Source organism: Eschrichtius robustus, chromosome 2, assembly GCF_028021215.1.
Source record: "Eschrichtius robustus isolate mEscRob2 chromosome 2, mEscRob2.pri, whole genome shotgun sequence".
In the NCBI taxonomy this organism is placed as follows: domain Eukaryota; kingdom Metazoa; phylum Chordata; class Mammalia; order Artiodactyla; family Eschrichtiidae; genus Eschrichtius; species Eschrichtius robustus.
This window is the reverse complement of record NC_090825.1, coordinates 176,755,534-176,771,492: the sequence shown is the minus strand read 5'-3', so window position 1 is coordinate 176,771,492 and position 15,959 is coordinate 176,755,534. Positions and strand designations below refer to the sequence as shown.

The following is a 15,959-nucleotide window of genomic DNA, read 5'->3' as shown; positions in this document are numbered from 1 at the left end:
AGATGGACATAAAATTTGGGGGGACACTACTGAACTCGGTATATGTATACTTTTATATATTTTATAATCCATTTAAGTATCAACTTCCAGTGTTATCTGAAATAGTTATTTTACTGTTCTGCTTATACTGTTTCCTGGAATCAGAAGTATTTTATATTTTATACATATATATATACGATCTCCATCTTCATATCCCTCTAGCCGCTACTGTGCTACTTATGAAAGGTCAATGAAAGGTAGATATGGTTCTATTGCATTGTGTTATTTCATTGTGGGTAAGGCTGGGATGTATACTTCCCAGAATCGTCTTTATAATTTCGGGTTATAATTCACCAATAGCCTAATTTGCAAGAGATTTGGAAGGTACAGGTGAAGAAGCTATTTCTCTCAGTACTATGAGCCATCATGCAGACAGATGGACCAATGCATAGGGGATTGTTGGACAGCAACTTGCAGTTTGTTTTTCTGATTATTGTATAATTATTGACAACTCTGGTCTATCAAGTATGAACACAAACAAAACATTTAAAAAATGAAATAATTAAACACTGGGTAATCACACACATAAATGCAAGGTAAGTAAATATAGTAGGTTTATGGCTTAGGGAGCAGTCAGCTATAAGAGAAAACATGGGCTTTCTTGGTGGTGCAGTGATTAAGAATCCGCCTGCCAATGCAGGGGACACGGGTTTGATCCCTGGTCCGGGAAGATCCCACATGCCGCGGAGCAACTAAGCCCGAGTGCCACAACTACTGAGCCTGTGCTCTAGAGCCCATGCTCTGCAACAAGAGAAGCCACGACAGCGAGAAGCCTGTGCACAGCAAGAAGAGCAGCCCCCACTTGCCTCAACTAGAGAAAGCCCATGCGCAGCAACGAAGACCCAACACAGTCAAAAAAAAAAAAAAAAAAAAAGAGAGAGAGAGAGAAAACGCTCACAATAGGCCAAATACATTCAAAAGTGCTTACTGCAATCACAGAAGTATCCAGAAACAACAAATGTAGGGTCAGTGCAGCTTCAACAATGCAACCAGGGAAGTAAGTTTCCTGCATTTGGGTGGGAAGGAAACAGCCTTTCTCCTAAAGGAACAAGATGCTTCTTATAGAAATCACATAATTATGAGAATCATCAGACATGAAGGGGGGGGGTCACAGGATATGAGTAAATCATTGGTGATCTTCTGAAGCCTGAAGAAGTAGGCTGATGGACACCAAAGAGCCATAGGAACATGCAAGGATCTGTGCGCACTCGAAAACCAAAGAAGATCCATAATGAGGGAGCTTGTGGACAAATGTGGAATCTGCTGCCCAACAGGGAACTAACGTCAAACACATGTCTGGTTGGGGGCTGTTCCACATGGGCAGAGCCAGAAGTCAGAAAACGGTGCTGGAACTCAGGCTCACCAGGTTGCCATGCATCTCTGTCTCCTGATGGTACAGAAGACCCAAGAATCATGGCCTCCCCACTTCTGCTTTCCAGACCTCATGCATCTTCTTCCCATGAACTTTAACTCAGAACCACTAACAGAAGGACTCTGGATATACAATGTCCCACCTTACCCAAACAACACAATTCAGTAGAACTGTCTGGACAGGAGCTTTCATCTTCATGCCAGCAAGTCACTCTTCTTAACTCCATGCATCATGTCCAATTTCCAACCAAGATCACGGACATGAACAGCGGTCAAATTATGAACATAATCAGATGAGACAGAAGGTCCTCCAAGACCTTGCACAATTACTAATTTCTGTGAGGACATATATGCAACAAGGAAACATGGAAAAGACACACCTTTCAGTTTAATACTCCAGGGGAGGGTAAACACTGAGCCAGAAAATTCCAGTATCTGTAACAGTAGACCAGGAAAGACATTTCAACAATACAGGTCTCATGATCACATACTAGGAAAACAATGGGACGTAAGAATCAAAAATTTTTTCATCTAAAATTATACCAAGTTGCACATGAAAAAAACCCCAAAGCCAAAAACCACTTAACATCCCTGGGTTCAAAAGACACTGTAATGGAAACGAGACAAGTTTTATATGAGGTATAGATGAAGGGACATGGAGGGATAGTTAATTATCTTAAGTGTTCAGATCAGCAACATGAACTAGAAATTAATACACTGGGATCCCTATTCAGGATGAGGCACTTACAAAGGAAAAACCATGTTTATAGCAAAAGATTTCTGTCGTGCCCTGAGTTTTCATTTACAAAATAAGTGAAGTGCTGAAGGTTTTTCCACATTCTTTCCATTCATAAGATTTCACTCCATGTGATTGCTTCCATTAACAATGAGGTTTTAAGGGAGAAGGAAGGCTTCCCCCCAGTTTTGTACTCAGAATTTTCACCAGTGTGTGTCTTCATGTGTCTTTGCAGGGATATCAGATACCTGAAGGCTTTCCCACACTGCTGACACTGATAGGGCTTCTCTTCACTGTGTGTTTTTACATGTTGTCGAAGGGATAAGGAAGTAATAAACGTTTTCCCACATTCTGTACATTCATAGGGTTTTACTCCACTGTGTGTTTTCACATGTTTTCTAAAGTATTTGGGACAACTGTAGGATTTCCCACATTCCTTACACACATAAGGTTTCTCTCCAGTGTGGATCCTCACATGACCTTGCAGGGATTTGAGATAGGGGAAGGCTTTGCCGCACTGCTTACATTCATAGGGTTTTTCTCCACTGTGTGTTCTCATGTGTTCTCGAAGGTAAGTGCACCAACTGAAAGCTTTGCCACACTGCTTACATTCATAGGGTTTCTCTCCAGTGTGCATTCTCACATGTTCTCGGAAGTGTGAGATGCGAGTGAAAGCTTTCCCACATTCTTTACATTCATAGGGTTTCTCTCCAGTGTGAGTTCTCACATGCCATGCAATCTGGGAATAATAACTGAAGGATTTCCCACATACTTCACACACATGGATTTTCTGTCCATAATGACCTCTTACATGTCGCTGAACAGATGACGGGCAAGTGAATGATTTTTTAGATTTCTTACACTCTAAAGACTGTTTGCTACTGTGACTTTTCACATATCTCTTAGATGCTCTCGCATCATCCTGACATTTATCAGTTTTCTCTACAACGTCTGTTCCACCAGGAGGATTTAGGTATGAGACACAGCTGCAGGTTTGCCCACATCCTTCACATGGATAAGGTTTGTGTCCGGTGTGAGATCTTTGCTGATTCCTCTGGAAAGAACAATCCCTGAAGGCTTTTCCACACTTAGTGCATTTACAGGGCTGAATTCCAGTCAGATAGCCCTTATGCACAGTAAGATGTGTAATCTGGTTCTGGGTTTCTAGACATTGATGGCCTTCTTTACCTTCACAGAGACTCTCCACCAAATGATTTCTGTTCAAAGTAGGAAGCACAGTATTAGGGATTAATAATAATGATTTCTTTATTAATAATTTATTGATGGATGTTAATGATTATTTTGACTATGTATTTGCCATTTGCACTGAATTGGCATGTTTCTGGCACTCTCTGCATTGTGACAAAAGTTGAACAAGTTTAATGCTCCAGCTGAGGGCTCAGATAGAGCCATAACTTTCAGTGTTTTTTACATATTGGGTTTCCTGATCATTGAAATTTCCTACTGAATTAAGTTTCAGATGCTCAATGTCTACATCACATTTATAAAAGTAATGTGTTACAAAAACTCTGTGAGTACACAATTGTTTAGCTAGGTTTATACCTTTTCTTTAATTTCAAGTGAGTCTAACACTCTGCCGAGATCCCCCTTCTCCTTGTGGGAGTGCCACTCACCTCAAATGCCTCTCCTGGGTTACACGCTGATCTCTCATGTTATGAAATGCCCAATTTTCTCCCAAAAAAGAGCAGGAATCATTTCTTGTGAATCTTACTATTTTCTCTTCACTGCATAGTCCAGTCTCCAAAATATCGCAGTGAGCACTTGATCTAGTGGTTTTAACTTGAGGGCAAGAACCTGTAACAATTGGTAACATAACTAAATCCTTGGGAAAGAAATGGTGGGATAAAGGAAAGAGGCCATTTGTACTTTTTTTCCATACGCTGATTCAAAAATGTAAAATATTTTTATAAAGGAAGGAAGGATATGTGTGATATTGTGATTTATAAGAAATATATACATATATATTTGGTCATTCAGATGACCAACATACATTTCTCACATAAATCAGGTCCTCATCCACAGTTCCCTGCTCACAGCTCCCAAAACCTTTGGAATTTCCTGAGTGATAAAAGCAATGGAATAATATTTGATCTCCTGTCCTCAGTTCCAGAAAATGCTTCAGGGTCAGAAGGGTGAAATGAGTGTTCTGTTATTCATAACAAGCCCTTTCCGTCACAGTTGGGTTTATATTCATGAAGGTGACTGTTGGAAAGCAGCCCAGGATGGGGGCTGGTTGCAAATGGAGACACCATGTGATTAAAGGGTGGAACTTTCAGTCTCACCCACACCCCCGGACACCCCAGCACCTATGGGGAGGGGAGAGGAGCCAGAGTTTCAATCACTTGCCAATGGCCAATGATTTAATCAATCATGCATATGTAATAAAGCCTCCATAACCTCCCCCACCCCAGCAAAAAGAAGTTCAGAGAGCATCTATGTTGGTGAAAACATGGAGATAATGGGAAGACTGGCACCTGGAGACAGCATGGAAGCTCCGAGTCGTTCTGACATATACTGCCCTATGCATCTCTTCCATGTGACTGTTCCTGAGTTATATCCTTTTATAATAAACCGGTGATGAAGTAAGTGAATGTTTCTCTGAGTCCTGTGAGTGTACTAGCAAATTAATTGAACCTGAGGAGGGGGTCACGGGGGTCACTCATTTATAGCCAGTTGGTCACAAGTACTGGTAACAACCTGAGCTTGAAACTGGCATCAGATGAGGGCGGGTTAAGACCAGGGGTGAGTCTTGTAGGACCGAACCCTTAAGCTGTGGAATCTGAGGCTACCACTGGGTAGATGCTGTCAGAATTGAGTTGACCAGTTGTGAGGAGCCTAAACACACAAACACACAGATCACACATGATGGAAATGGGTCCAGAACCTAATTTAACACTCAAGCAAAGAAAAACTCTGAAGACCTCATCTATTTGGAACTTTGGCAATGGTAGGGAAAATAAGTCAAAATGGCAGCCTGTCCACTAAGAAATACCTCAAAAAAGAATGGAGACTGATGTCGAGATCAATATTACCAGAGAAGCAAAGCAGGAAGAAACTGGGCAAAATGCACATTCCCAAATGCTCCCTTTATAAAAGGAGCTACAGAAAGACTTCTCAAGTGGGCAAGGATGGATGAAAAGTCCAACAGGGAAGCCAGGTTAATGACAAACATCACTTTCTCAAAGACTGAGTCATGTTTCTAACGTTTCTAACAGGAATGTCCAAATATCGCTCCCTGATCCAGAACCTGCTCCTCCCAAGAGGTGTGCCCTCCTGGTGCTCGCAGGCACAGAGGCCCTAGAGGAAGCCTATCTCCACTGACCCAGCTGCCAATGGGAGATCGGATGGTGCCTGGCTGCTGTCCTGCTCGTGGAGAAAAGCTCCTCATGGGGAGGATGGAGGACAACAAGCTCTCCATGAGATAGGCCGATTCTCTGGTCCTCATGTCATTGAGGATGGGTGAGTTTGGGTTTAACTGCAGCAAGATTATCAGGTCAAATGTGTACTGATCACAGTGTAACTTTCACAGGGTGAAAACCATAACGCCGCTCTCACTGCCCCAAAGTGACACTGGAGACCACGCTCACATTTATACAATTAGGGAGCCTCAGGATTCTGATCAAGAGTAATAAAAATCAATTCAATATAGAAATATTTATGGTCATGGAAAAGCTTTTGACTCTAGGTAGGTTCTATAAAGGTGGGGACCACGTCTGCCTGTTTTTCAACATATTCCTATTCCTTGGTTCCAGTAAGAAAGAACATAGCAAGAAATATTTGTTCCCTAAAGACTAAGTGCAGGGAGGAAGCCATCCTCACCCACAGAGGCCAGGTTCCTGAAGGTCTCCAGCATCACGTCTCTGTAGAGCTTCCTCTGAGCCGGGTCCAGCAAAGCCCACTCCTCTGCGGTGCATTTCACAGCCACGTCCTCAAAGACCACCGAGTCCTGAAACAGCCACAGGTTCCATGTCAGCAAGGCTCCCTCTTCACCCCCGTGTGTGGGAGGATAGGGAGGCCGACAGTCAGGAACTGGATTCAATTCCTAGGACTCCTGAGCTTACACTTTTGTGGGAAATGAACACACACAAGCCAATCAAATGCAGTTTATTCAGTGATGGTAAGTGCTGGAAACTGAAGCAACGTGTAACAGTAACAATACATGTAGACTTATAGACACATAATTAAAAAGAACTGTTTTTTACCAAATATAAAATAGATAAACAATAAGGATTTACACAGGGAACTATATTCAATATACTGTAATAAGCTATAATGGAAAAGAATTGGAAAAAAAGACTATAGATATATACATACATATGTGTGTGTGTGTGTGTGTGTGTGTGTGTGTATAAGGAAATCACTTTGCTGTACACCTGGAACTAACAAACAATTTTTTTTTTTTAACTTTTTGGCTGCACCACCCAGCATGTGGGATCTTAGTTCCCCGACCAGGGATCGAACCTGCGCCCCCTGAAGTGGAAGCTCGGAGTCTTAACCGCTGGACCACCAGGGAAGTCCCCTAACACAATATTGTAAATCAACTATACTTCAATTTTTTTAAAAAATTGTTTTTAGTGAGAGAGCAGAACCTGAGGTGGTAAAGACTGAAAATAAAATCATCATTCAGATAAGAAGGAAATGAATACTTGGTTTGGTCAAAAGTTATTTCCTTGAAACTCCAAGAACAGGAGCAGACTGTCAGGAGGTCATGAACACTGATTTTCCAGGGACGCTGCATCTGAAGAACTCTCGCCTGGACTGAACAGCATGTAAAATCCTGAGCCAGTCCCCTTATATCCGACAGAGGCAGAGACACGACCCCCTGCCAGGATGAGGTGGACACCGAGGGCACAGACGCAGGCCAGGGCCCAGGGCCTGGGACACCTGTGGGGTAAGAGGAGCCCTGGTTCCTGAGGGATCTGTCAAGCCAGCAGGGCCTCTCAGATAAATAATCACGTGCCCAGAAATGGAGGAAAATGTTCCACAAAGAAGAGTCGCAGAAGGATCTGACGGCAATAGGGCCAAAGGAGACTTGAACAGAGAGAAAAAAAACACCTAATTATTATCTTTAGGACAATATGGATGACATCAGACCCCTGAAATACAAAGCAAGCAATTATTTTTATAAATTAGAAATTTAATCCAAAATATATTCTGACAATCTAAATTATAGAAAAATTCCAAATACATCAGTTACAAAGAAGGCAAGGCTGCCTCGCCTGAGGCTGCGACTGGGATTTGCGAATCACACACCTGATAAGAAACTTGTATTTTAAATACATTTTAAAAAACTAATAGGAAAACAATAAAAAATAAAGGGCAACAAGAGAAAAACAAATAATGCATAAATAATGGGCAAATAATGTGAGCAGACATTTCTCCAAAGAATAAATACAAGTGGCCAATAAGCCCATGAAAAGATGCTGGACGTTATTCATCAGGGAAATGCCAAAGCTACTGGCAGATACTTCACACCCACCAGGATGGATATAAGATGGACAAACAAGGCAAGGCAGGGCAGGCGAGGATGTGGGGAAGTTGGAACCTCACACACTGCTGATGGGAAGGTAAAATGGTGAAGCCACTTCGGGAGACAGTCCAGCAGATCCTCAAAATGATAAACACAGTGTCACCATATAACACAGCAATTCCACCCCAGGTATCTATCTACCCAAGAGAGGAGGTGAAAGCGAACACCAACACAAAAACTAATACACAGATATTCACAGCAGCATGACTTATGACAGCCAAAAGATGGAAACAACTCAAGAGATCATCAAGTGATTTGGATAAGCAAACACAATATAATCTCACAATGGAATATTATTTGCCAGAAGAGGAATGTTGTACTGATCGGTGGCACAAAACCAATAAACTTTAAGAACATTAAGACTCCACATAACACTTATATGAAAGGCACAGAATGAGCAAATCTATAGAGATAGAAAGTAGATTAATAGGGCTTCCCTGGTGGTGCAGGGGTTAAGAATCCGCCTGCCAATGCAGGGGGACACGGGTTTGAGCCCTGGTCCGGGAAGATCCCACATGCTGCGGAGCAACTAAGCCTGTGTGCCGCAACTACTGAGCCCACGTGCCACAACTACTGAAGACCGCACACCTAAAGCCCATGCTCCACAACAAGATAATCCACTGCAATGAGAAGCCTGTGCACGGCAACGAAGAGTAGCCCCCGCTTGCCACAACTAGAGAAAAGCCCGCGCAGCAACGAAGACCCAACGCAGCCAAAAATAAAAAAATAAAAATAAAGTTCCCTTTTAAAAAAAAAAGAAAAAGAAAGTAGATTAATAAACTGCCTAGACCAAAGGCGGTGCTGGAGACAATGAGTTTAGTAAATGCCTGTTTATCTTCTGTGTTTTTAGTATTGGATGACTGAGGTTTTCTGAGTGGTTTATCATAAAACCACACTTCAAGTCTTGTTTCTGCTCAGAGTCTTTTCAAGTATTCAAACATATTTCTCACTCTGAGCTCTTCGTAATAATAGACACAGAAATCTCTCTAATGCTGATCTGCCGTACATGCTTGGTTTTTAAAATCATTAATAGAGGAAAGTGAAGACAACCTACGCAACAGGAGAAAATACTTGCAAACGATGCGACCAAGGGCTTAATTTCCAAAATAGACAAACAGCTCATACAACTCAACAACAACAACAAAAACAACCCAATCCAAAATGGGCAGAAGACCTAAATAGACATTTCTCCAAAGAAGAAATACAGATGGCCAATAGGCACATGAAAAGATGCTCAACATCACTAATTATTAGAGAAATGAAATAAAAACTACAGTGAGGTACCACCTCATGCCAGTCACAATGGCCATCATTAAAAAGTCTACAAATAACAAACGCTGGAGAGTAGGTGTGGAGAAAAGAAAAGGGAACCCTCCTACACTGTTGATGGGAATGTAAATTGGTACAGCCACTGTGGAAAACAGTATGAAGATTCCTCAGAAAACTAAAAATAGAATTGCCATATGATCCAGCAATCCCACTCTAGGACATATATCCAGACAAAACTATAATTCAAAAAGATACATGCACCCCTATGTTCACAGCAGCACTGTTCACAATAGCCAAGACATGGAAACAACCTAAGTGTCCATCAACAGAAGAATGGATAAAGAAAATGTGGTATGTGTACACAATGGAATATTACTCAACCATAAAAAAGAATGAAATAATACCATTTGCAGCAAAATGGATGCAACTAGAGATTATCATACTAAGTGAAGTAAGTCAGACAAAGACAAATACCATATGATATCACTTATACGTGGAATCTAAAATATGACACAAATGAACCTCTCTATGAAACAGAAACAGAATCACGGACACAGAGAACAGACTGGTGGTTGCCAAGGGGGAGGGAGTTGGGGGTAGAATGGGGTGGGATGTTGGGGTGAGCAGATGTAAGCTTTTATATACAGAATGGATAAACAACAAGGTCCTACTGTATAGCACAGATAACTATATTCAATATTCTATGACATACCATAATGGAAAAGAATATTTTAAAAAAGAAATAACTGAATCACTTTGCCATACAGCAGTAATTAACACAACATTGTAAATCAAGTATTCAATTTTAAAAATTAATTAAAAAAAAGAAACAAGCAGTAGAAATGTAAAAGTTTAAATAGACTTTTCTTAACATAGACTTTTAAAACTAACTGTCATTAGGGGACTTCTCTGGCTGTCCAGTGGTTAAGACTGGAGCTTCCACTGCAGAGGGCATGGGTTTGATCCCTGGTCAGGGAACTAAGATGACATGTAGCGCAGTCAAAAATAAATAAATAAATAATTAAAACTAATTGTCATTAAAATTAATTTTCTTTCTAAAATATGTTTAATAAAAAATATAAAACAATTTAATGGAAAGATTTCAAAACATTATTGACTAACACCATCCTAGAAGGAAATGAATGGAGGGATGGCGCATATCCACAGAAAAGAGACCAGGATGTCAGCTTCTCCCAAACAGGTTAAGAGTTTTAAGAAAATTCCATTAAATCTAAAACTGGCTTGTTTTGGGGATGGTTTGATTCTGTTTTGTTTGAACTTAAAGAAAAACTACTTCTAAAAACTGAAATGGAAAACAAATTTCTAAAAATAGCCAAAATTTTCTATGGAACAAGGTGGTGGGATATTCCGTAACAGACACTGAAGCATTTTAAACTGCAGTGATTAGGACAGGATGGTGTTAACGGAGGGATGGACAAATACACCAATGGAAAAACAGCGCACTGAAACGGGCCCACCTGTTTTTGTCAAGTGAATCGATGCCAGAGCATAAGCTGCTGGGCAGGGGCCAGATGATGACACTTTGACCTGAGGGGCAGTGATCACTGGGTATTTACAGGGGAATAAGAAATCTTTTTCCTTAGTAACTGCACATGCAATAACCAATTCACTGTGAGCTTAACTGTGAAAGAAGAAAGTAGAACACATTGAGAAGTTACAGGCAAACTCACTCATGACTTGAGAGTCGGGGGAATTTTTCCTAAACATGAAAAGAAAAAAGAGCTACAACGGAAGAGATGGATAAATTCAGTTCAAGTCTATTAAAGTTAAGAATTGTCCATGAAGTGTAGAATAAAAAGAAATGATAGGGACTTCCCTGGTGGTGCAGTGGTTAAGACTCTGCACTCCCAACGCAGGGGGTCCGGGTTCGATCCCTGGTCAGGGAACTAGTTCCCACATGCACGCTGCAACTAAGAGTTGCATGCCACAACTAAGACCAGGTGCAACCAAATAAATAAATAAATAAATATTAAAAAAAAGAAAAAAAGAAATGATAACCCAGAGTTTGGGAGAACATCTTTGCCACCCCTAGAAATGAAAAGAGATGAATGTCCAGTGTATGTAAATAACACATAAAAAAATCAATAAATATACAAATGAATTAAAGGTGAGAAAACAACTGAAAACTATTTCACAGAAGATGAACCACCACTTACAAGAAACGTTCAGACTCAATGATTATCAGTAAAGACCAATATACAATCACAAGCAGATCCCATTTTACACACTTGAGATGAACAAAATTAAGCTGGAATCTCCAAATCTCCACGTGCTGGAAATGAAGTGGAATAAACACTCGTCTCCAGCCCTCCATCCACACTTCCTAGTATTTTGAAAATATCCATAATCTACAATCCTACAATTTTCCTTCCACATGTAAAAAAATTTATATTGCATTGGCACTTGGAGACAAAATCAAGGAGTTTAACAGCACTGCTGACAAATCAAAATTAAACATGAGATAACTCAAGCCTCACACGACTGGATGGAGGATTTAACCAGGTGACCTCTGACACTAGCACGTGTGAAACAGACTGGGGCTGACAACCACAGAGAAGCCTTCTGTGTGCCATTACTGGTGTGGTACGGGTCATATTCACTTATTGCAAATTCAGCAGAAGCAAAATCAAACAAAATGGTGCTTGGTGATGAAGGACAGATGTAAAGCTGCAAAGAATAACAAAAAGACCAGGACGATCGGCACCCTGGGGGTCGCTCACTGGGAAGTGCTACCAGCCAACCAAGGGAATAAAAATCTACACCTTCCAGTAATGGAACAAAAGTCTTCAGTACTCACACTGAGTCACATGACACAAGGTTCCATCAAAGAAACAAAAGGGAAGAGCAGCCAAGTGTGAGCCGCTCAGATCAGCAGCCTGCTACCCACGGTGCGCAAGGAAACCCCAAGTCAGAAGGTCAAAGCCAACCGAGCTGGGGGGCTGGGATCCCCCTGCTGACACACAGCCTGGCTGGGCGCCCCCGGGGCAGGGGGAGGGACCGAGCTCCAGAGCTCCACACGCCTGTGCTGCCCCTCTCAGTGTGGAAATGCCCCCTCCTTCTGGGTCTCAATTCTCACCCAGGAGGAAATGCTCAAGTTGAAGTTCTGACCCAGAGGAACTCTCCAATTCATCAACCCTCTCAATAGCAGTTGAGCCTTCTCCACGTCTGACTTTCACAGACTCACTCAGGGTGCACACATCACACTCAGAGCATCAACTCCCTTGGATGAAGCCAAAAGCAAAGGTCAGGGAACAGCTGACGGCAGCAGAACCCCAGAGGACAAACCACCCCTAGCATTCCTGCAGGTGGATCCCCTCTCCCATGCTCATGCCATAAACAGCTCCTTCTGTGGTGGTTCTATGGTCTGGAGGCCACCGGCGTGGGAGGGGGGTAGGGTGGACAGCAGGACCCAAGGCCACCTTCCTCCCCCTAGGGAAATTCTGGGGCACTTTTATGATTTGAGGAACAGGATACTGCTCATCCCTTTCAGAAGACAGACATCAGTTCACTAATATCCTCATGATGACAAGCTGTAACTCATCTAAAAAGAAGTGAGCAAGTCTCAGTAGCACTGGTCACATTCCACAGAATTTCCATTCATCTCTGTTGACCAGCTAATAACAGGAAGTAGACAAGAATCAGACAGTGTCAGAACTCTGCACCCTGCATGGAAGAGTCACTACGATTCCTATGAATCTTTTTAATCAGTATCTCCACCCATTTCACATGAAGGGGTGGGACTGCCTGCATTTCCTGAAATTCTAATGGAAGAGAAAACATTTTCTGTACTGAGACACTTCTCCCCAGAGGCGTCTCTGGTTAAGGCCCAAAGGCCCAGAATAATACAAGTCAGCAGGAAAGGGCAAAGACCTGAGATGCTTACTACCCTCACTAAGGAGAAGAAACCAGGCAGAAAGAATGCAGAATTTTACACTTGCTGAAACCGGAAGCTGGATTAGGGGAAGGAAGCTATTAGTGCTGAGCTGGACCCAGAGGAGGCAGCCCACAGGTGTCACGGGACAATGCTGAACCCTCCCTGAGCCCTGTGCTCCTGGAAACTTCGATGGAAGCTGAAAGGACCCCCCACCCTTTGGTCTTCTGGAAAACGGCAGGCTGCAAGAAACCGCCCCTGTGCCCCACCTGACTCAGATAAGACTCGCACGGAGGCCCCTTGTTTATCCAGGACAAGGCCAGATGCAGTCCCCGCAAAGCCCCATCTCCACCTCATCAGTGATTAGCGGAACTGTTCCCCCCACTGACCAAGCAGAACAAATGCTTGTTGGCCAAAGTTTGGTTCAGCTCCTCTCCTTCCCCCTGACCTGGCCTCACCGCAGCCAGCAGACAGACCCCTAAGGACAGGCTGGCCTCAGGGATCTGCTATCCAAGCATCACACCTGGTCCCTCCTGGTGTTGTTTACTCCTCTGTATAAGAGAAAAACTCTCTTTGCCCAACTCTTGAGATGCCTGCAGATCTTAGGGTCAGATGTCCCCCTTCCTGCAGAGCCCCTGTGCCTGGTGCAACAGACCCTTCTCCCCCTGCAGGGACTCATTTGGATAAAGGTCTCTTGTTTTGAAGTTTAGATTATTTTATGCTACAGGCTTGACCAAGTATTCTCAATGGCCATGTGAAAATTAAGAGAAAACTCACTAAAAAAGATGTTGGTGGGGAGAAGGGGGAGCCTCAGCCAGTACCACCTGACATCAATTACAGGAACAAGTGTCAATTAGAGACCCCAACAGAACAACTGAAAACAAGAAAGAATCACCAATTGCAGGCCACAATAGGAAAAGATGTACATGCATGGCATCTTCTCAAGAAACTGGCTACCCCAGCAACTAGCCAACGAGAAACCAGCATCACCCTGAACTCTCCATTTTCTCCAATGGAAGTTGCTTCAGTACTATAACCTCTCCCAACTCCATCCTTTCTCTCCAATAAATAAGCTCGTTTGACTTGCATATGGCTTTTGCTATCCTTTGTCTGTCCCAAATTGCAATTCTTTTTTGTTCCCAAATAAACCCATTTTTGCTGGTAAATAACTGACTTTTATTTTTAAGGTCAACGACTATTTCTTAGCCCACCTTTGATCAAGCTTCTCACCCACAGGCCCCTGATTTTGGGTCTCTCCCCCACCTCAAACGCCCCCCCCGCAGCCCCACCCCAAGCAACACTGAGCTGCAGAACAAGCCCTTGCAGACCTGGGCCGAGAATGCGCTGACCATAGGGAGGCCCGATCCTGAAAAACAGCCTTGCTCTCACCCGCCTTACAGAGAAGAGAAAAGCCCTTTGCTGTGTGGTTGGCGACGCTGGCACCTCTCTGAGATCCCAGCCTCGGCGCTATCGCAAAAGCATTCGCAATACAGGCTCCTTCCTTGACAAGTCTGGGTTGGACTTCATCTGTCAGGTCCAGGGCGGGTCCCCTCCCCACCAGCGCCTGAGCGTCCGCTCCGCTGGTGCTCCCTCGGACCCCACCCCCTGCCCTCCCGGCCCAGGAACAGATCAGGGCGCTCAGACCCCGCGCGTGGATGGGACAGGACACCTGATCCACGTCGTGGGTGAGGGTAGAGAGTAGAGTGGGGACTGAGTACAGGGAGACGGGGCCCGCGGCCCGTTCCGGCCAGTTGGAACGAGCCCCAGCGGGCCATAGCGCATGTCCTGCGCACTCACCATCTCAGCCCCGCTCTCGGTTCTCACGGCGTCCTCTCCGCGGCCCTGCGGCCCGACCGCCCGCGCAGGTGAGAGGGACAGCGACGGGTCACCTGGACCCCATGAGGCGCGCTGGACGCCCAGGAGGCGGAGAGCGACGTCCCCGCAGGAGGGGATGTGCCCGCCCCCGGCTCTGATTGGATGAGGCTCAATCCCTCGCGCCCTGATTGGACGGACCTCCTTCAGGCCCTGATTGACAACGTTGCAGGCTTGATTCTGAGAGAAGGGCCAGCTGTAGGTCACGTGCCGGAGCAGGGCGGAAGTGCCTTCAGCCCTTTACCGCCTGGCTTTCTATGGGACGCCACACCTGGCCGCCAGGATCCTGGGCTATGAGCAGAATCTGCTCCTGGCCACACAGCATCAGCCCAAAGCTTGCAGACCCTTTCTCCTGAACAGAAAAGTGCTGACTCAGTCTCCCCTCCTAGTATCCCCACCTGTCCAGGGCTGTCCCTGCCCTTTAGTCCGGGGGCTGGGATACGAGGGGACAGGTGTGAAAGGAAAATCAAAACGGAGTCAGTATTGCTAAGAGAGCGCTCTAAAATGGAGCCAGGAGGCCACTGAGGAAGTGGGGTTTATGCAGGTCTCAGCCCAGATGGAATCTGAACTTTTGACCACTTACTGCCTTAACGCAGGCATCCAGAACATCTGCCCAATGACCCAGAAAGTCAAGATACTTATTGGACCCTTCCCCTAAATAACTCGTGACAGCCTATCCCTTAAGGACAAATATTTCCTTCCCTGTGTGATGAAATGAAATTTATACTTTGAGAAAGCACAAGTAAATTTTAACATAAAACGCTCTCTCCGTCTGTTTGGAACTCCTCCCTCCCCACTTAGTGTTTAAGCATATGCATTACACGGTAACCACACCTCTTCAAAGATAGGAACGCCTTCTCAAACGTAAAGATCAAACTTTTCCCTTTCTTTTGAGGCTAGCAATGTAACTTCTGTCTTACTGCTCCTTTTGTACGTGCTTACCTGGACTATGTATCTTTGGTGAACTTTATGTGAAATGTCAGTATGTCATTTTGATGTACGATCTTTCATCTCAAAAATGTACATGACTGTGTTTTCGACTTCTAACTGGTGGAACAGTTCTCAGAGCTTCTGAGATACTGTCTCCTGGGTTATAATCCTCAGTTTGGCTCGAATAAAATTCCCTTTCTTCTTAATTTGATGGTTAATTGAATTTTCCTCCGCGTCTGTCAGAGTCAATCATAATTTCTGCCAGACAACTTTAACAATCTTGTGGCTTGTGCTTTATA

The 15,959-nt window shown here is 43.8% G+C and overlaps 1 protein-coding gene across 1 annotated transcript in view; it reads right to left on the bottom strand.

Annotated features, from left to right (window-relative positions):
• Positions 1–1,681: 1,681 nt before the first annotated feature.
• Positions 1,682–15,959, bottom strand: part of LOC137760199 (zinc finger protein 77-like) — a 41,651-nt gene continuing 27,373 nt past the window's right edge. Inside the window, 2 exon segments of the mRNA XM_068537271.1 lie at positions 1,682–3,002; positions 3,129–3,253. Coding sequence (XP_068393372.1) covers positions 2,259–3,002; positions 3,129–3,253 — 869 coding nt within the window. The 3' untranslated portion in view covers positions 1,682–2,258.